The following is a 22,826-nucleotide window of genomic DNA, read 5'->3' on the forward strand; positions in this document are numbered from 1 at the left end:
CATCCCCAGAAATTTGACTTCATTTTCATGAGGAATGATAGATCCTTTTAAACTAAGTGTGGGAACCTCTTCCATACGCCGGCACCTGGTAATCTTACTGCAACTGTTTTGGAAGAGGAGAATTTAAAAGCATTCTCATCAGCCCACTTAGCAATTACATTAATAGACCTTTGCAGATGTTTACATACTGACAATGAATTATATCCTGTGCAATGTATTGCAAGGTCATCAACAAAAAGTGAGCATTTGACAGGAGGTAAGATTTTTCCAACCACACTATTTATTGCCACTTAAAACACTTCGTTGGGGAACTCTTCTTCTTGCACAAAAGATTGGGAGTGTGAGGACTGGAATCAGACAAGGAGAAAGCTCTAACTAACTTTATTGAACAGAGATGACTGTATATGAGGCAGCAGTGTGTACGGAAACATAGTGTCCATCACGCATGCGCATACAAAAAGGGTTCGGAGCCCCTACTGCGATTGTGTTTCATTGCAGCTGAAAATGTACATATATCTTTGTGCAGAGAGTACATTTTTACGGATAGGCCGTGAAATGCTCTAAATCTTAGTATATGGTGTAAAAGGAAGGACGGACATTTGGTGAAATGCTGTCCTTACAAATACTAACCTCCCCCCCCCTTCAGACAATGATTAAGTAATAATCATTGGCTTATGGTCAGTGGAATCTTGCAGGGGGGCTGGAGGAGTCTGCGGGTTCGAGATTCCATCCGTCGGGGGACGTCTTCCGGGTCCTCGTCGTCCGGTGAGTCAGGAAGCAGGATGCTGCCCCTGGTGGTGGGCCTGGGGAGTTTGTCTGCTTTCCTTGGGCAGCCCCGGCAACGTCTGGGGGCGCTGTCGGATTCCAGCGAGGCTGTGTTGCGGGGCACTGTACTGTGAGGAACTTCTGTGAGGCCGTCTTCATTGGGAACGACGGCGGGCTTCAGTCTGTCTATCGAGACCCAGTCCTCGCAGCTGCCAATCGAGATGAGGAACACCTTCTCCTCTCGGCGGATGATGCGGTGTGGTCCTCGGTGGGGTCTCATCATGGGCGGGCAGGTGGCATTTTTCTGTATGAAGACATACTTGTAGGAGTCCAGGGCCCCCGGTCGGAACTACTGCCTCCTGTTGGTGTAGGTCTCTCGGCAGGGAACGAATTTCTGGGTGGCTGTCCAGAGTCTTCCCAGTAGTATGTTGGGGTCGTTGCTGTCAGCACGGAAGAATTCACCTGGCACTGTCAGGTTCTCGCCATAAACCGTTTCTGCTGGTAACGGGTTGCCTTTGGGTCTTGGGGCAGTGTGGAGGTCGAGAAGGACCCATGGTAACTATACCTTCCAGTCGGGACCTGTGCAGCATGCCATCAAGGAGGCTTTGAGGGAGTGATGGGTGCTTTTCACCATGCTGTTGGCTGCAGGGTTGTAGGCCATGGTCGTATGGTGCTTGGTCCCCATCAGGCGTGCTAGGGAGGTCCAGAGTTCTGAGGTGAAGGTGGTTCCCCGGTCTATAGTGATGTCATCTGGCACTCCGAAGCAGCTGATCCAGCTGGATAGGAGGGTTTCGGGGCAGGCGTCTGCAGTGGCTTCTGATTGGAGTGGCTTCTGGCCACCTGTTGGACAGGTCAGTCATAGTCAGGAGGTATCTGGTACCATCGGATGGAGGAAGGGTCCCCAAGACATCGATGTGGATATGCCTGAATCTCCACCTGGGTTGAGGGAAGGTGCCTATTCCGTATTTGGTGTGCATTCCTGTCTTGCTGCTTTGGCACACGATGCAGTTCCTGGCCCACTCCAGGGAGTCCCTCTTGATGCCGTGCCAAACAAGCCTTTCTGTCATGAGTCTGCTTGTTATGTGTGACAACTGGTGCGAGAGACCATGGATCATGTCGAATACCTACTTCCTCTGGGAGGCGGGTATCATGGGGCATGGGTGCCGGTGCTGGTGTTGCAGAGGAGCGTCGTCTTGGAAGGGCCAAGCTGAATGTCCTCCCATCAGAGGGTGGTGATGGCAGTCTGGTAGGCTGGTACTTCGGGGGTCAGAGGCTTGCTCACGCTCTAGGGCTTGCAGTCCATGCCGAGGTGCAGGGAATTTATCTCGATCCTCAAGAGGGCGTTGGCTACAGGGTTCCTTCCACCAAGGACGTACTCAATGGAGCACCCGAATTCGGAGATGGCTGCGAGGTGACATTGCTGTCTTGCAGACCAAGCGTCACCTGCCTTGACGAAGGCATGGACCAGCAGCTGGTGGTCCGTCTTTACGGTGAATGGGACGCCTTCCAGGAGATACTTGAAAAGGCGGACGGCCTGGCAGACAGAGAGGAGCTTGTGGTCGAAGGTGCTGTAGCTGGTCTCGGTGGGTTTCAGCTTCCTGCTGAAGAAGGCTAGCAGTGTGGTGACCCCGTTGATCAGCCGTTCCAGGACGGCACCGCATGCCGTGTTGGTGAGTGTCAGGGATGCGTCGGGGTCCTGGTGAGCCAGGATTGTGGCTCTGCTGAGGGATGACTTGGTGCAGTCGAAGGCACTCTGTTGGGCTTCTTCCCCTGTCAGCTTCTTTGGCTTGCCCTTCAGGACCTTGGTCAAAGGACACATGGTGCGGGCAATGTCCAGGATGAATCTTCTGTAGTAATTCACCATCCCGATGAACTCTTGCAGGGCCTGGACTGTCGTCAGTGTCGGGAATTTCTCCACTGCAGCCACCTTTGACGCCATAGGACATAATCCTGCTGGGGTGATCCTGTGGCCGAGGAAATCCACCTTCTCCACGCCGAAGGTGCACTTGTCGAAATGGGTGACAGGCACATTCTCATACAGGCGCTTGGTTCAGGTGCTCCTCTGGTGATCTGGAAAATATGAGGATGTCATCCACATAGCAGATGCAGAAGGGTAGGTTGCCAAGGATGCTGTCCATAAGGAGCTGAAAGGTGGCTCTGGCGTTCTGCAGGCCGAAGGTGGCAGGAACCTGAAAGTAGGACTTTAAGAGGTCAATTTTAGAGATTTTTGCTTCGTGGAGAGGCCCAGTGAAGTCCTGCATGTTCGGCAGGGGGCAACTGTCTGGAGTGGTGACGAGGTCAGGCGGTGGTAGTCACCGCAGGGCCTCTATGTGCCATCTGCCTTCGTTTTTTGGCTTCCTGAAGGAGCTTTGGTGGGAGGCAGTGGAATTTGGTGTGATGTAATGGTATACACCGTTCTTATGCGTGGCCCCTGCCACCTGGTGAAGCTCGGGTCGGAAGACATCTGGGAACTCTTGTAGGAGGGAGGCATACCTGTGGGGAAAAATGGAGCAGATGGTGGGTGCCCTGAGTCCTGTGGTGAGTGGGCGAGAGAGGCAGGTCTCAGTGTCAAGGAGGCGTTCGTGGGCTACACCTACAAAGAGCCAGTGGTGGGATAGGAAGTCCGGCCCCAGGAGAGGGAGACGTATGTCGGTGATGACGAAGGGCCAGGTGTAGGTCTGGCCCAGGATGGCGGTTCCGTTGACAGCTATGAGGGCGGTCGAGGCATTGGGGGTGCGACTGCGGTCCTGTGCTGATGGCGGGAACACCGACTGCATGGTACCAGTGTCGACCAACATCCTGTGGCCGGAGATGGTGTCGACGTAAAATCCTCTAGGGCAAGACTTTGTTAATGCCGCTCCCCAGGGGCAGCCTTGGGTGCTGCCTCCGTCGTATTTTTGAGGCACGAAGGAGTAGGGGCACTTGCACTTCCTCGCCTTACTGCCGAACTTCTGGTGGAAGTGGCACCAACCTTTGTCCTGTGGAGTTGTGGAGGTTCTCCTCTGGAAGACTGCACTGATCACTGCCACCTCGGGTTCCTCCTGCTACAGGCTGTTGGATGACAATGGGGCAGAGAGTTTTGCAGCCTGGGTGGCGGTGAACAGGTCGAAGGCGCGATCCAACAGGCTCTCCATGTCCAGGTCTTCCGCGTTGGGGATCTGGCTGTGGACCTGGGGTGCAGATTGGCAGAGGAAGAGCTGTCTAAGGAGGCTTACCTCCTTCCTGTGCCCTTGATGATCCACCTCCGGCAGTAGTATCAGGTCCCGGAACTTGTGCCAGGCCATCCTCGGGTTCGCAGTGGTCATGGGGTTGACCACCAGGTCGAAGATGTGGGCGGCTCTCTCAGGAACCGGGAGGGAGCTGGGTCTTGAGGCCTTTGTAGGGCACCACTCCCAGCTGGCTAGCCATCCAGGGGGCGAGGTGGTTGAACACGTCCTCCGGGAAGGCTGCAGCGATTAGGTCCACCTTGGTTCCTTCCCTGATGATACCATGGAGCCAGAACTGGATCTCCATGCGGAGTAGCCAGGCTGTGACATTCTGTTTGGAGAAGGGTGGCAGTTTGACGGAGTGGGGCTCCACCAGTGTGGTGGCGATGTGCAAGGACGTCGATCGGGGGCGGGTCAGGGCATCAGGGGACCCCCTTGGCAAGAGCATGGATCGTGCCTCTGGTCAGAGCATCAAAGAACCAGAAGGAATGGCAACGGACAGCTCCCAGTTTTTAACCAAGTTCTCCATGTCTGCCAACTCACTTTTACAGTCGACAGGTGTTGTAAATGGCGGGCCAAACCGTGAGATAAATGCCAAAACACTCCTGTAGAGGACATGCCATTTTGAGTCCGCTAATGGCGTTGTGGTCGACCGCAGATAGGAACCCCAGAGAACCTAGACTGAGCACTGTATGGGTCAGTTAAAGGTTTTCTGGGGCAGGTGGCCTGAGTTGCTACCGTCCTAATCCAGGAGGTCACCTGTTGTGAGGACTGGAATCAGAGAAGGAGAAAGTTCTAACTAACTTTATTGAATGTTGTTTGAGATTAAGCTGGCCTTAAGCCAATACAGGCTCTTGCTCCTAGCGCAGCCCATAGAAATTTTAATGAACAGAGATGGCTGTATATGAGGCAGCAGTGCAGACGGAAACAGAGCCCCTGCTGTGATTGTGTTTCATCACAGCTGGAAATATACATATATCTTCGTGCAGAGAGTACATCTTTACATGATATATATATCGGCAGATAGGCTGTGAAATGCTCTACATTTCAGTATATGGTGTAAAAGGTATGTGCAGAGGAAGGACGGACATTTGGCAAAATGCCGTCCTTACGGAGGAAAGAGTTTCCCACTTTTACCTTTAAAAATCTGTCCATTAAAAAGGAATATATAAATCTGATAATTCTTCCACATATGCCCCTCTTGTGCAATTGTTTAATGATGGCTGATCATTTGAATACCCATTATGAAGGGGTTTTTTCCCCCAGGATTTCATTAGCAAATCATTTGGTTTGCTTCCCTCTGCATCATAGATATCTATGCTCTACATCAAATACTTGCTTATAAAACCGCACATGCGCATTCAAATAATATTCACATCTTTGTCATTACCTTTCTCATTTCCTTTGGAGGTGTATAAAAAGATTTTATTAGTTGAAACTTTTACTGAAAGTTACACCTTCAACTCTTACATACGTGATATGCGAATTATTTTCACCATGAGCAATTTTATGCATATAGGGATATATAAATAATCACATATCAAACAGTACTTATACTTCGTTACTAAAACGTCTATTGACGTTTACGTCAAAAGAACTTCGTCTTTGTGTAAAAAACCATCTTTTGGTGCTAACCGCACCACATGCTAGAACAGCAAAGATCAGAAAAATAATGTTAAGAGTGCCATTTTCGAGTAGATGTGGTTCTTTCACCCTTAATATGACATGCAATAGAGACGTAGTACTACATATTTTTACAAAATATTCATAGGCATGCAAATATATTTGGTTTTCACATGAATAGAAATACATGTAATTTAGTTCCTATCTGTCGATTACTACCTGACAAGGCAATTCATGACGAAAAGTCAATCAGTCATTTTTTATGAGACAGATAATAAGAGATAGATAACACGGAAACAAGTGAACAGACAAAAACATTAGAAAAAAATATTTGTGAGAGGAATTTCTCACAGGGCCATTGTGAATACTGAACATTTGTATTGATCATGACTTGAAAACACCTCTTTTCATTTACGCATGGTGAAACTTGATCGGCATCACATGTAGCTAACAAGGTCAAATGATTTTTAATGGGAATAACTAAAATTAAAACAAAATTGATTTTTGTTAGGTAACCTGAAATGATAGCTTTCAGTTTGAATCTCACAAGTGTGAAGTTAAAAGGATGAAGTTGGTCTAAGGATTCAAGAGAGCTATAGGGTAAGGATTGCTCTGGTCTCCTTTCAAGGTGTGGGGATTTGAAATGTAATGTTCTTCAATATGGTTTTCCTTGTATATGCAATCATCTCAGAACTAAATGTAGAGGCGCATTTAGCAGCTATCTGTGCCATTAAGTTACCATTTAGTTCATTGTTTCGTTAGAGAAGTGGGATTGAAAACGAATTCTTTTTGGAACTGGATAGGCACGATCAATAAACGTTCACTGTTTCGTTTTTCTGGATGTTTGGCCAGTTGCTCTTCAGCTTGTCTTATTATGGTCTCTACATCTGTGGATGTTGACGATCCTCTTTCTAATGCTTCATAAATGCTCTCCAGTCCCCTTCTTGGATGTCCTTCACTGTTATCTGAAAGGGAACAAATTAGGAAATATGCAAATGCATCTTTTAAGTCTGTTTTAGGTGGCAGTAGACAAAACTCTTGCAAGTTATCGAGGATTGTCATGTGAAAACAGAATAATTTTGGCTTTCCTCTCATATCTAGACATTGGCTGTCTGTGAAAACGTGGAAAATGTCTGACACAGGCAGCTCTTGTCCATTTACATCATACAAAGTGTTCACATCTTTAGCATAGCCAAACGCTATAATCATGAGTGAGTCAACAGCATCTGTTCCATCCAAACTCTTCAGTGAATAGTTTATAGATTCATGGGTGCAGTCCTTCAGAAGTTTGACGTCGTAGCCAAGATCCTCAACAATTTGTCTGTACTTGTCTACTTCATTCAACAACTCATAGCTCTTAGGAAGTAGCTTTGACTCATAATTAGAGAAGCAAATTATGACTGCTTTTCCTCGAGGAAATGACGTATTCTTATATAAATTACTGCCCACCACTGGTGTCTTAACTGGAGGAATGACCCATCTGTTCTTGGGATGCAAATGTCTTCCAGTTGCACTAGGTACTGTAGCCATTACTAATGGATTAGGGTTCTGCAGACTGAAGTAAAAGTTTTTCTCAAATCTGAAGTTGTACGTAACAACAAAATATTCTGTAGTGCTTTCCTTACTCAGTTTTTCAAGCGTGTCACTAACTTGTCGGAGCAAAGGGATGAGTTCAGTCTCAGTGTTCTGTTTAGCTAGTAATACCTGATACAAAGCTTGAGTTAACAGTGAACCTTGCTCACAGTTTCCTCCTCCTACTTCCACTCCATAAATAAACGTATCTTTGTCTGCAGCTTTTGAAACTGTTTTTGCTTTCATGATCTCACACTCGGTAGGCCTCGAGTTGCTACCATCACTTTGGCCCTGCTCTGCCTGTTTTGTTGATGGATTGTCAAAGCAGCAATAATTGATGATAAAGATTTTTGGTTTCCCTTCAAGTTCTGAGCAGTTTTCACCCTGGAACATTTTTATCATGTCTCTATAGCTAATTGCTTTGTTATCAGAGCACACGACATGATCTTCAAACCCACGTCCATAGATAATTATTATTGCAGCATCATGATGTTTCTGCATTTTGAAGTCTTCAAAATGTGTTCTTAGCTCGTCATAAGAAACATTATTGATGGGTCGTGAAGTGCTGAAGCCAAGTTGATGGAATATATCCTTTAGTTTGCTTTCATCATCTATACATCCATCCAGATTATTGATGATCAAAACCTTTCCTTTGGGATTGCTGGACATCTTATAGACACCATCATCCATTTGCAGTTCAGGCGGCTCCGCTGGTAAGTCTGTCACTGAAGGGACTTTGGTGGAATTATGAGTTATAGCCTCTTGTCCAATAAGTGGAGGATTAAAGTAAAAACATTTCGTCAAACGCCATTCTTGTATTTCTACAGCCTGGTCTTTCAAGAGGTTTTCTGAAACCAATTTCATGAGGGAGTCAAAATGTTTGTCTTTGACATTTTCCATGAAAATTTTGCAGACTTCATGGAGGAAGAGGGCTCCTTCATTACTCGTCCTGTAAGATGTTTGTCCTTCAGCAGTGGCCAAACAGACGTAAGTACAAGTTACTCCACGGCGTGTGCACTTGTGCGCTGGGGAGTCACTGGAGGCAAGTGGAGTAGTACTATGCTGTTGTTCATTTCGGCAAAACTGAAACATGAAGAGCTTTGGCTTCCCAATCAAATCTGGACAATTTTCATCACTAAACATTTGGCAGATACTTTTGTAATGTATAAGCTGTCCATCTGATGTAAACAATTCATCTTCTTTTCCATGACTACTAAAAATCACTATAAGTGAATCGGCATTCTTATGAATATCAAGTTGGCGGAAATGCACAAGTGCAGCCAATGTATCGTCTTTTGTTCCTGGATCATCGAATTTCGTCACTTCGTACTCCATTTGAGTGAAAAGTTCTTCAAGATGACGAACATTCACTTCACTTCCAGTTCTTTCCTTGAGACGAAGATTTTTAGATTTATCAAAATTTCTGTAGTTTGCGATGAAGACAGCTCCTCTGGGACACGAATCATTCTTGTAGGCCTCGGGAGGACCATAATGCTTTATTGCAGGCTGCACTCTAATCACAAAAGGTTCACTGTCCATGGTGATATTTATGGCCACAATCTGCAAAAAATAGATAGAACTTTAATATAGAGCAGCTGCCCAGACCACTGAGTTGCAACGAACAAGATACCAACTGTAACCCCTACTGGTATTTAAGAGAAGACTTGTAAACTGTGAAACTGACCGTCTGCTGAAAATATATGGGTGGCTTACTTAACAAGCACCACTAATTGCTTGTTAGATGTTGGGTCTAGATCCAGTATATGAGATACCAGATGAAACTAATATTTGATATATCTGCAGACTCTCCTGATTATAGAATGACCAGTGACAGACATACTGGAGGGTGGGTCCCCCTGATAGACACACTGAAAAGTGTGGGGGGGAGGGTTAATTGGATCTAGATCCAACTTAGGAGATACCTAGTAAAATTTATACTACATCAGCACTGCACATCCTAGAGTACTGTGGTGGTAATGACAGACATTTTAGTTGGTGGTTACCCCCTGACAGACACCCCACAACGAGTGGGGAGGGGAAGACAGGATTTGCATCCAACTACAATAGCACTACATATCCTAGAATGCTGTGATGGTAATGACAGACATTTTAGTGGGTGGTACCCCCTGACAGACACACCCTAACTGGTGGGCAGAGGGAAGTGCAAATCCTGATAATTAATGTATAGAATAGTAGGCTACTATTGAACCATATTATCCATTATTGTAATATACTTAATAACTAATTTTTTCCTTTCTATATCCTTTGTATTTATTTCATACAAATATTATTTATTTGTCTCATAGAAATAATAGTCATCTGTATGGGCCAATATAATTCGGTTATATTATTTTATCAAGCAATCAACTGACTTGAATTACCGTACTCGCTTTATCTTTGTTTATGAGTTGAACGTTGATGTTGCGGCAGCTGTAAGACTGGCACTGTAAAGCAGCATGAAAGTTCTTATCATTATTAGAGATATTGCTATAAAATGTATAAGTACATAATTTTTTTTAAATAGAGTAAAATGCAGCCATTACATAGATAGTATTACATATGTAATAAATACTCAGTAGTCAGAGTACAGAACATAATAATTGTGCTATAGCCTACTCGGTTGGTTTTTATCGAAGCAGGACTACCGTCTTTTAAATTGGTCTCAACTGACTTTCATACTAATAATGTGGCGGGATCACAAGCTCAAAAACCAAGCGGGCAAAATCCCCCCAAATAAACTTAACCAATCCAGCTGCCAAACTCACCCTCAGCCAATTTCCTTTTTACACTATGGAATACATGCAGGACAATTGACTTACCTACACATAAAACCAAAATACAAACACATGTACTCACCCAACTCCAGATACTCAGGGCTATGCTGTGCTGTCAGCTGGTCAAGGTCACAGACACCACTGTAAGGACCAAGACAACCAAGAACCACAATCCCACAACTCAACAACAAAAACACAACAACCAGGGACCACAACCCCACAACACAACACTCAAGGACCATAACCCAACTCAACAACACAACACTCAAGGACCACAACCCCACAACTCAACAACCCAACAACCAAACAAGGAACACAACCAAAACACAACAAACGAACAAGGACTACAACCACAACAAAAGACCACTGCGCAATTACTAACACAAAAAAACAACAACACAAAAAGGGAACACAAACACCCACTAACAACACGAAGAAATCACAACAGCTCACCAACAACAACCCTCAACAACTCACATATAACTCAACAGGAACTCACAAGCACAACAAACTCAATAGCACAGGCACAACAACTCCAAATCAAACAATACCAAATTCAACAACAGCTAAACAACAAATCAATAACACACAACTTAACTGACTTTCAACGCTTTCAACACTTCACAGACCACTGCCGATGCTACTGATCATCACCGGCTCTGCCTAAAGACTAACTCAAAACTCTGATCCCGACAACTAACTCCAGCTGCACCAGCAGACAACCCAGAACTCACCAACAGCCAATTCAATCGTTTACCATCCATCCACCAATTACGCCCTCTCTCTCTCTTACAGAAAACTAGAACACAAATACACACCACATGATCTCAACAGCAACACAAACCGCGAAACTTACTCACTCTCTCAACCCTCAAGGACGTTGTCAAATGGAACTCCAATAACCCCTCCGTATTTCCTCCTGTTACATTTGACAATGTCTCCTTACACTCACAACACCCACACTAGATAACCTTCCGCAACACCCACGGATGCTTGGACGCAGGCCTCCTGGATGTTGTTTGAGGGCCCTCATACACACTGTCAGTTACACCACCATCCACTTTTCCCAGACCACTTCCAGTCAGACTCCCATTATTATCTCCCCCCATACCATCCTCCCAAATCCCATTCACTATCTTATCTAACCCATCCAACTCTTGTCCTAATATCTCTCGTAACTCTGCCACCAAATCACTAACCTCATTTACACTCCTGCCAAACTCCCAAAGAGACTCATTCATACTGCCAACCACACCCTTACCATCTTATTCCTTTCCTGGTGAAACTTCACTAAACCCTGACAATTCAAACCCACACACACTATATGTATCATTCCTCCCTTCAAAGTCATCCGTATTACATGCCTTATGCATGTAATACCCCTCTATCATGCAGTTCACATTTCTCCCTTTCATTCCCTTTCCTTACCTTCTTCCACTTTCTTCCATACTCAACCAACACCAACTGCCGATCTTCCAGATCTATTTGCTCACTGACACCTGGGTCATACTTATTCACCCTCAACCACTCACTCATCGCATTCTCCTGAACACGCTGTCGCATACTAGAGGACCCACCCAACTGAATCCCTTTAACACCTAGTTTCCCAAATTCCCTGCCTGACTCATCTTCTTTTGCCTACACATACACTATAGCTTTTAAACTCTGGTATAACCTCAGTTACTTCAGTCCTAACACTACTACTCACTTTCATACACCTATCTAACTCGTAATCCTCTTCTATTTCTAAAATGTCATTCCACGTTAACCTTTTATTCGTCCATCTCATTTTCTCCTTACAATTCAGATTTATAAACTCATATAGGCTCTCAGGCACAGTTGCCAACAACTTCCGCACTAACTCCTTACACTCATTTATCCCTTCGTCCCCAAACTTTTTCCTGGCTAATGTTTCTAACCTACAGACATACATTGACAACGACTCACCAACATTCATTCTCGCCTCTTCAAAATCATGCTTTCTCCTTTATCTAACGCTACTCTTTATACTCTTTGCCTGTTCTACAATCCTGGCTTTCACACTCTCATACAGCACATTCCCTACACTCATCATCACCTCATACATACTCAGCAAAAATCCAGTCAAGAAGTTACATAACTCTCTTGCCCAGACTCTTGTTATCCCCATACTTAGCCTAACAATACTTCTCATATTCCTTAAAAAAAGTCCCCTATGTCCCTACTACCATATTCCTTGTGTTGTGCACATCGGGCTACCTCTCTCATATACACAGCCTTTCGTACTGCCTGCTTACTCTCACTTTCGTTACTTCCATTCTGACCCCTCTTTCCCTCTTCCAAATACAGCAAATCCACTTCCATACTCACGTCCATATTCCTGACTACACTCTTCTTACCCTTCATCTTTCTACCCACCTGTTTCCACTCACCGCTATCTAAATCACTCTCAGCCTGTTCCCCAATATATTCAGTCCTAGTCTCATCCTGTCCGTTACCCTTACTAACCTTCTTTCCCTTAGTCTTCTTCTTTTCCTCAGCCCCCTTCTTATTCTTGTCCTCAGGTTTATTCTTATCCTGTGTCTTCCCCTTTCTTATCACAACCAAATCACTTTCATCACTCGTACTCTCATCCACCTGTTCTTTAACTTTCTTAATCACTCCTGGCCCATCACAAGACCCAGTAGGCCTACCTCTTACTGCTCCCTCTCCCATGCACTGCATTTATCATTACCCCGAATTTTTCATCCATTTTCTCAACCATTCTCTCTTCTGCTCCTTTCACCTCTTATTTCATTTCCACTTTTGCACTTCTTAGCATTCCTCTAACTCACTCTTCAGCTCCTCACACTCCACCCTCAACCTCTCATTTTCTACTTCCAATCTTTCCTTAGCTTCCCTCGCCAACCGCAACTCCTTCTTCAGCCTCTCCATCTCCTTCAACCCTTCCATCCTCACTTTCTCCACCAATCACACAACTCACTACCCCAATCGTCCTGCAGCTGCCGCACTAGCAGTCTCTGTTCGGGAGCCAAAAATCTAATGTGGCGGGATCACAAGCTCAAAAAACAAGTGGACAAAATGCCCCCCACATAAACTTAACCAATCCAGCTGCCAAACTCACCCTAATCCACACTTTCCTCTTTACACTATGGAATACATACAGGACAATTGACTTACCTACACACAGAACAAAAACAGAAACACTTGTACTCCCCCAACTCTAGATACTCAGGGCTATGCTGTGCTGTCAGCTGGTCGAGGTCACAGACACCACCAACAACAAGACAACAACCAAGAACCACAACCACACAACTCAACAACAAAAGCACAACAACCAAGGACCACAACCCCACAACTCAACAACACAACCCCCAAGGACCACAACTCAACAACCCAATAATAAACAAGGAACACAACCACAACTGAACAACACAACAAGCAAACAAGGACTACAACCACAACAAAAGACCACTGCACAATCACTAATACAAAACAAACAACAACACAAAAAGGCAACACACACACACACCCACTATCAACACGAAGAAATTGAAACTTACTCACTCTTTCTCTCTCTCTCTCTCTCCCCCTCTCAATCCTTAAGGACGTTGTCAAATGGAACTCCCATAACTCCTCCATAATAAATTCATGGATACATTTGTGTATTATCAGTTTTAGGGATGAATGTTGTACTATAGTAGTCGATTTTTTTTCGGCTGGCGTAAAACTCGGCAAACACAGTACACCTGGCTGAGGAAGGACACAGATCTCTATTTCTTTTCAAACAATCTCTCTTTAAAAGATTAATAATAAATTAAGAGCAAACTAGGACAAAAAATAATCACCTATATAGTAGCATAAATGTGAAGAAAACAAGAGAAATGAAAAATGAGTGCCATTGTGAATTTTTTTTTTATCGTTAATGTTTAATGAGTAAGTGTTTTTAGCGAATTGTTAGGGTTTAGTGAACAAGTGTTTAGTCAATGTTACTGAATGTTTGTTGTGTAAGTATTCATTGACTGTTTTTTGTCTTTAAGGTTTTAGTGAATGTTTTGTGAATGTGAAGTGAGCATTTACTGAATGTCTTGTGAATGTATGTATATGAGTTTAGGGCAAAAGCCAGGCACTGGGGCCAAGAAGCCATTCAGCGACGTAATGGAAAGTAAATAAATTACATTAAAAATGAGTTAATAAGTGTATAAAGAAATGGTGTTTAGATAAATTACCATATGACAAATGAATGAATTAATGAAGAAAATGCTTAATAAATATTATATATATATATCTATGATGAGATAAAAAATAATTAAATGTTATTAGAAATGTTTATAGGCTTTAAAAAAGAGATGAGAGCAGAAATATCTGCTTCATCTCCCAAAATATCACACAGGGATATCTCTCTCTCTGGTTAAAATATCTGGGGCAAGCAACCAGAATGTGCTCCACTGTTAGCATCTCGCCACCGCAAGCACACTCTAGGAGGCTGCCCCCTTCTAAAATAAACTGATGGGTCAAATAAGTGTGCCCAATCCTCAGTCTGCTTAAAACTATTTCTGTTCGCCTATCAGACTGGAAAGATGTAGGCCACGGCAATATATTATTTCTAATATTTCTGTACTTTCTATTATTGGCAAGATGAGGAGAAGTCCATCTTTCTTGCCATTTGCTTAAAATATAAGACCTAAAAGGACCTTTTAGATCTGTTTGAGGCACTTTACTAAAGGCTGTTTCTGATGAGACACTAGCAGCTTTCGCTTCCCTATCTGCCATCTCGTTTCCGCAAATCCCCACATGTGAAGGGACCCAACAGAAAGAGACAGATTTACGCAAAAAATACAAATGGAGGAGTGATTCCTGAACTTTTTGAACTAACGGATGGAAGCTATTGAATTTTTTAATAGCTTTTAAAGTGCTTTTGGAATCAGAGTAAATGACAAAATTAGTGTCGCTACTTTGAAAAACTATATCCAGGGCAGAGACTATGGCTGTTAATTCTGCTGTGAATATGGATGCAAAGTCAGGTAGTTTAGCCATATATGCTGTATCACCAAGGATAACTGCACAGCCAACACCACTATCTGACTTTGATCCATCCGTATTTATTTTTGTCACATTTGAATGTTGGTGTTTAGTGAATATTTAGTGTGTAAGTATTCAGTGAGTGTTTCTTCTTCTTCCCAGCTTGTTCCCATTTTTATATGGGGTCGCCGTTTCGGATGAGCCATTTCCATCTATTTCTATCCTGCGCTTCTGCCTCATCAATTCCCTTCTCATGTAAGTCTCCTCTCACACAGTCCTTCCATCTCTTTCTTGGTCTCCCTCTTCTTCTTCTTCCTTGCACCTCCACCCACATAGTATGTCTCCCAGCGTGGTCCTCATCTCTCCTCAACAGGTGTCCATACCATCTCAACCTCCCCTCCTGCACTTTCTTTGATACTTCCACCACCTTAGTTGACCCCCTTATGTAGTCATTTCTGATCCTATCCTCTCTTGTCACCCCAGACATCCACCTAAGCATTCTCATTTCAGCCACATCCATCTTCTTCTGCTCTGTTTTTCTCATGCTTGCTGTTTCCGTACCATACAGCATTGCTGTTCTTACCACCGTCTTGTGAAATTTTCCTTTTAACCAAAGTGGCACTCTTTTGTCACAAAGAACTCCAGAGGCCGCTCTCCGGTTGTTCCAGCCTGCCTGTACCCAATGTTTTACTTCTTCTTCCATACTTCCTCCAGTGTTAACAAAAGATCCCAAATACTTAAACTTATCACCTCTCCTTATTTGCTCTCCACCAAGCTGAATACTTTCTCTATCATCCCCCTCAGTGGTGGTACACATATATTCTGTCTTAGATCTACTTATTCTCATTCCTCTGTCCTCCAGTACTTGTCTCCATCTTTCCAATTTCACTTCCAGATCCTCCCTGCTCTCTGCACACAGAACAATATCATCCGCATACAATATGTTCCATGGTACTGTCTCCCTCATTCCCTCTATTATAACATCCATCACTATGTTAAAGATAAATGGGCTCAGAGCCGACCCCTGGTGTAATCCTACGCTCACCTCAAAACCTTCTGTCTCCCCAACACTGCTCCTCACTCTGGTAAATACATTCCGGTACATCTCTTGTATCAATCGCACATAATCTCCGGCACCCTCTTCTTCATCAGACTCCTCCATACCTCTTGTCTCAGGACTCGGTCATAAGCCTTTTCAAGGTCAATGAATACCATATGTAGGTCCCTTTGTCTTTCCCCAAATTTCTCCCTTATTTGCCTCAGACAAAATATACCATCTGTTGTTCCCCTTCCCTTCATAAATCCCATCTGCTCTTTTTCCTATTTGTACTTCTTCTCTCAGTCTAGCATCTATCATCCTTTCCAGTATCTTCAAAGTGTGGGACATCAATTTAATGCCCCTATAATTACCATACTCTCGGACATCGCCTTTCCCTTTAAAAATTGGGATCAATATACTCCCACGCCACTCATTTGGTATCTTTTCCTGTTCAAGGATCTTTATCATAAGATCGTACAGTATATCCACTCCTTCATCTCCTAATGCTTTCCATGCCTCCACTGGAATCATGTCTAGGGTCCAGGTTCCCTTCCCTTCCGTTCTTCATCTTCTTCAGTGCATTTAGTACTCTTGCCTAGAAAACCTCATTACCATGCCAATGTACTTGCCCATCCTCTCTTATTAGTCTATTATTTTCTTCATTTAACAACTGTTCGAAATATTCTTTCCATCTCTTCACAATGTCTTCCTCCTTTCTAAGTACTACACCATCTTGATCCTTTATTTGTTTGATATGTGTAATATCTTTGGTGCTCTTATTTCTAGCCTTTGATAGCTTGATCATCTTCTTTAATCCTTCCTTTGTCCCCAGCTCATTATACACATCATCATACGACTTTGCTTTAGCTTGGGCTACCACCTTTTTCACCACCTTGTTTTTCTCTCTGAACCTATCTCTGTCTTCCACTGACTGTGACTCTTCCCATCTTTTCTTTGCCTCCTTCTTATCTTTTACTACTTTCTCAATGTCTTCATCCCACCACCAACTCTCCTTTTCTTCCCATATGATACCAGATGTCTCTCCTAGCAGCTCCTTTCCATGCCTTCTTATTACTGCTGCATTTCGTGCCCACCATTCTTGAACATCTTCAATCCCTATATCAATATCCTCCAAAACCCTCCTCTAAACCTCTCTCTTCTTATCCCCTTCCTACTCTAATTTGTACCATTTAATTTTCCTTATCCCTTTAGCTTTGGTTTTTCTTTCCCTTTTCAACTTCAAATCCATACACAGCAGTCTGTGTTGGGGGGCTACATGGTCGCCTGGAATAACTTTGCAGTTCTTGACCTCCACCAGATTTATCCTTTTATACAAGAAGTAGTCTATCTGGGAGAATCTTCCCCCACTCCTATCTGTTATTAAGTGTTCCCTTTTCTTCTTAAAGAATGTGTTTACTATTGCCATGTCGAATGACACAACAAAGTCCACTACACTCTCTCCTTCTTTAGTAAATGTTTAGTGTGTAAGTGTTTAGTGACTGTTTAGGGTTCAGTGAAGGTTAGGTGCATGTTAGCGTTTAGTGAATGTTTAGTTTTTAAGTATTCAGTGAATGTTTAGTGAGTCTTTAGGGTTTAGTGAATATTTTGGGGATGTTAGTGTTTAGCAAATGTTTAGTGCATAAGCATTCAGTGAATGTTCAGTGAGTACTTGGGGTTTATTGAATGTTTTGTGTAAATATTTAGTGAATGTTTAGTGAGTGTGTTGCGAATTTTTCGCGTTTTACTTTAGTTAGCTCATACCCTGGCGTTCTAGGCAATGCCAAGGTCTGAAGGACTTAGCTGCCACTACTCATGGGAGGGGTTGAGAAGACAATGTTCACAATTTTCACAAGATTTTATTACAAAAATAAATTGATTTGAATACATAAACATTTCCCCACACATTACGTACATGTTAATAACCCGAAAGAGACATGAAGTGACATCAAGGTCAAATAATTAGCGAAGTAATCTGGCACGTGGCCGTTGCAAAAACTCTGCCTGTGAGGTGGACAAACAGGCCATTAATCAAGAATCTGTTAGCAAAACACACATAATTCGATTACCTATGAGGCAATGATTAGCATAGAACCAAAATACACGTTCATAACACTACAGATTTTGGGGATGACCCATGATTAATTTACACTATCCCATGGTATGGCAACGACACTGTCTGGAGAGGAGAAGGGGACCAGTCTTACCTGAACATTCTCGTACCTCGGAAAAGAATGGGGTTTCCTGCTAGAGTCACGCTTAATCACAACTTGGTAACGCCAGCGCGTAACATTCTAGAACTATGTCAGGAACTAGTTTATTACATCTTATTTTCCCCCACAAATTATAAATTTTGTTATTGTACAAAAAGCTAGAATTTAGAATAAAGATTTATTTCAGATAAGCCAAATCTAGCTACCTCAAGCAAGCCCTTCCTATGGGCATGATTTCGCTTGGTGCATTTCTCTTTTCTGTATGTAATATACATGGTTAAAAGTTAAACAAAATTTATTAAGACACCAATTTTCCTTAACAGAATTCATAGCCCTTCTCCGCCACACAGTGTCATATACATTAGTTCAAATACTCGCATACTAAAAGTTACATGGATGCCTAGCTGAATTCACGACGTCATCGTCTCTTCTTGCCAAATTAAGCTGACGTTGTGGCAGGTTTGTCGCTAAAACGGGGATCCGTCCCTTTTCGTGACAGAGTGTTTAGGCTCAGTTAAAGTTTTGTGATTGTTTGTGTGTAGTGAATGTTTATAAAGATATTTAATGAGCATTTAGTGAATATCTTGTGAATGTTAGTGTTTAACAAATGTTTAGTGTTAGTGTTTATTGAGTTTTTATTGAATGGCTGTTCATTCACTGTTTAGTGTTTAATGAGTATTTAAGGTTTAGTAAGTATTTAGTATTTAATGAGTGTTTAGGGTTAAGTGAGTGTCTAGTGAATGTTTAGTGAGTGTTTAGTGTATAATGAGTACTTAGTGAATGTTTAGTTTATAGTGAGTGCTTACTGAATGCTTAGTGATTGTTTAGTGTTTAATTAATGTTTAGGATTAAGTGAGTGTTTAGTGAATGTTTACTGAGTGTTTGGAATATAATGAGCATTTAGTGAGTTTAGTGTTTTAGTGTTTAGTGAGCATTTAGTGTATAGTAAGTGCTAGTGATTGTTGGGTATTCAGTGAGTGTTTAGTGTTACTGAGTATGAGTGTATGTTGAGTGTGTGTGTGTGTGTGTGTGTATAGTGAATGTATGTGAGTGCTTATTAAGTGTAAGTGCATTGTGAATGTTAGTATTTAGTTACTGTACCACATAAATGTTTAATTAGTGCTTAGTGACTGTATGCAAAGAAAGTCATGTAAGTTACACAGGAACCATTTATGCTTGACACTGCTTAGATCAAAGAGCAGATCCTTAGGTCTTGACCACAATGGTTGGAGTGCTTAGGTCAGCCTGTTTTCGTAAGGTAATTTTTCTTTGTGAAATTTGGTCCAATTATAATAAAGTTTTTTAAAAATACTGGTAATAAAGTTAGTACAAAGAGCCAGACCGAGACCTTTCAATATGGCCGCCTGAAGTCACACACTCGGCAGGGAAATGGCCACTCCAGTGATTGACGCCCTATGCGCACACAGCTGACAGATTTGCACTTTTGGTTGCCCGATTTTTATGAATGTGTTGGAGACGGATTATAAATCATATTAGCCATGGTAAATACACTGAACAGACTTGAGGATATAATATAATGTTAGTGCCTGTCTATTGGATATAATAATCAATAAAAGCAAAAATATTACCAAAGAGAAAATTAACCGAATAATAGTCGTCAAAGTCAGCCAACATCGATAGAGTGTATTCAAACACATTGCATAGGCTGGCTGTGGTGCGTGCCGGCGGGAAGTTAAGAGACAGACACACACACTCTCAGCTGGCTTTAAACATCAACTAATGGCAATTATCACCTTAATTTGTTCATTTATATAATTTTTAGTTTAGTTAAGTTTCCTTTCTGAATATATAATTGGCTATTTAAACGATAATACTTATCTTAAGTTTTTTTTAGAAGAATTGAGACTGGCACCATATGACTGTTTTAATCATTTTAAAATGGACCAGCACATATACTTGTAGCTGTTGTCATTGTGGCCCCTCTCATTCAGAGGAAAAAAAAATACTGCTTTGTGTGAAGTAATAATGTCACACGAAAGGGTCAGTGCTAATATTATATATTGTAAAGGTATATGATTTACTGCATATAAAACGTAACAAAAGGCTGAGAAAATTAATACTCTAGTGCATAGGAAGTGTGAACACTAGACAACAGATGGGGTCGCAGCAAACAAGTGAAAGTGAATGTGTGTCAAGTTTCTAAAGAAGAGAATTAGTTATGTAATGTATTGTTTACCCATTAAGCGCGTTGTAACTGTGGTTGCCACTAACTTTTTTGGTGTTACCATTTATATGAATAATGATTAGTTGATGTGAAGTGTGTTGATTTGGGCTTTTGTGCTGTAAGCCGCAGTATTGGTGATGGGTAATTTGTGAAGAATTGCTGGCCAGGGGATCGTTGCTTTTGTGTAACTCGTCCATAATTTGTGTTTATGTTCTGTTTTGTAAATTGAATTGGTGTTTACTAATTGTTATTAAAGTACTTTAAGTTTTAGTGGGTTTTCACTGCTTCCATATATTTTCTCCTCCTAAATTATATATATTATAATTTGTTTGTTATAACAATATATATATATGTATGTATATATATATAACATTATATATATATATAATATAGTGATATCTATATATATATATATATATATATATATATATATATGTGTGTGTGTGTGTGTGTGTGTGTGTCTGTGTGTGTGTGTGTGTGTGTGTGTGTGTGTCTGTGTGTGTGTGTGTGTGTGTGTGTGTGTGTGTGTAAGTGTTACATTTAAAATATATATTCCATATATAAATAAGCCGATGACCCAAGGGGTCACTGACGAGATAGAGATAGCAAGGAGTGTGATAGGGACTGATAAAAGTATGCAAGCTAAGCCTTGGCATGCTGTATCAGCGCCCTGGTTTGCATTTGCTTGTGGTAATCAAATCCATAGTTGTGTAAACAGGTCACAGTGCTTTCGTTTGGGAACATGTTAACCAGATGTCTACGTGACTTCCTCTCATATGTTCGTCTGTCTGTATGTTAGTATGCTGAGCTAAGCTGCTCTCCTATGATTTTGTAAAATGCATTGTAACTCAGAACTCTACTTCCTCTCCTAGAATCAAGTTCTCTTAACCGCCTTCTTGCCTCTACTTAAGAGATGTAGTTTCGCAAATATATTGTTAAGTTTATCATCATGAGTTTGGAACATCTTCGCCTTTATACCCAAAGAAGATACTGACTTAGAAATTATCGTCGCAATCTCCGACAAGGATGGAAAGTGTACAAACAGATACTTGCGTATAACATCGCAGGTCTTAATAACCCACAGGGTGCGCCTTGTATACAAAGGCCCAGCCCTACATATATATAATATAATATAATATCATCTATATATATATATATATATTATCTGTGTGTGTATGTGTGTGTGAAACTATAGTAAATCTCATATATAGTTTTTTTATATATAGATGTGATAGAATTAATGAAGTGAAATATTCCATACTTAAAAATTTTAACAAATAACTCCGGCAGTAATTCTTATCCTACACATCAGAATATTTCTTGCAATTTTTGCCTTTTACATTTTATCAGGCTCCAGAATTTTAATATTAATATTGCCTATGATCGATTTTGAATCATTTCAAAGCGTTACATCTCTCCCCTCCAATCGTTGGTCATTTCTGTCGTTGCCATCACAGCATTCTAGGATATGCAATGCTTTTGTAGTGTAAATTTTACTTGGTACCTCAATGTTGGATACTGATCCTGTCTCCCCCTCCCCACTCGTTGTGGGGTGTCTGTCAGGGGGGACCAACCTCCAGTATGTCATTCTATAATCAGGAGAGTCCGCGAATATATTATTTAATTAGTTTCACTTGGTATCTCATATACTGGATCTAGACCCAACATCTAACAAGCAATTAGTGGTGCTTGTTAAGTAAACCACCCATATATTTTCAGCAGACGGTCAGTTTCACAGTTGACGTGGAGCAGTTGGAACCATGGAAGGTCTAGAGAGTAGCTATACTCTCAGATTTTGGTTGAAACTACCTCAAACACAAAGTATCATTTGCCTCGGTCTTGCGCTTTCTACTAGCTCTGCTACATCATATACTACAAAAGCACGGGCGAGGGTGTAATATTTTCATTGCCTTCGACATTTCTTCTGATAACACTTATCACAAAAATTTGCATGAGATTTCTGGCGTTGAGTACAAAAAAACATTAAGTTAAGCACGAGGAAATAAAGTTTTCTGCCTAATCTTTTCAGGATATATGACTTTTCGGGAGATTGAGGAAAAATGTTTTCTCTAGTATCTATAACCTCTCACAAAGTTCTGTATACTGTGATTATCTTTTCATAATGAGCGTTTCTTTCGTAGAAGGAATATAAAATAACGCAACTCCTGCGTTTTAAAAGCTATCTAGCAAAGAGATAAAGTGAAACTAACCGAGAAGAGACGAACGTCACCGATGATCACTGCTGTGCCACAGACTACATATACATTATACAGTCACTGTCACTGTGACGGTTTAATATTTTAATGCGGTTTCTGATTACTAAACAAAGGCGCTGTCGTCATCGGCACTTCCTTTCTCGATACTGCATCACGTCCTAAAATTTTCTGTCGGGGCTGGACTGAATATAGGTACTGCGCAGTTGCAAAAGAATACCAAGAGTAAAAGTGCGTC

The 22,826-nt window shown here is 42.0% G+C and overlaps 1 protein-coding gene across 1 annotated transcript; it reads right to left on the reverse strand.

The window, feature by feature from the left end:
- Positions 1–366: 366 nt before the first annotated feature.
- Positions 367–22,744, reverse strand: LOC135219331 (uncharacterized). The gene is made up of 2 exons (XM_064255997.1): positions 22,586–22,744; positions 367–8,726 (listed from the first exon to the last, which is right to left on the reverse strand). Exon 2 carries the CDS (start codon positions 8,703–8,705, stop codon positions 6,342–6,344), a length of 2,364 nt encoding a protein of 787 aa, XP_064112067.1. The 5' UTR covers positions 8,706–8,726; positions 22,586–22,744; the 3' UTR covers positions 367–6,341.
- Positions 22,745–22,826: the final 82 nt, after the last annotated feature.

Source organism: Macrobrachium nipponense, chromosome 1, assembly GCF_015104395.2.
Source record: "Macrobrachium nipponense isolate FS-2020 chromosome 1, ASM1510439v2, whole genome shotgun sequence".
NCBI lineage: Eukaryota > Metazoa > Arthropoda > Malacostraca > Decapoda > Palaemonidae > Macrobrachium > Macrobrachium nipponense.

What these genes read in the sequence shown, in the direction of transcription:
- LOC135219331 (XM_064255997.1), bottom strand. Translation starts at nt 8,705, where the DNA reads ATGGACAGTGAACCTTTTGTGATTAGAGTGCAGCCTGCAATAAAGCAT.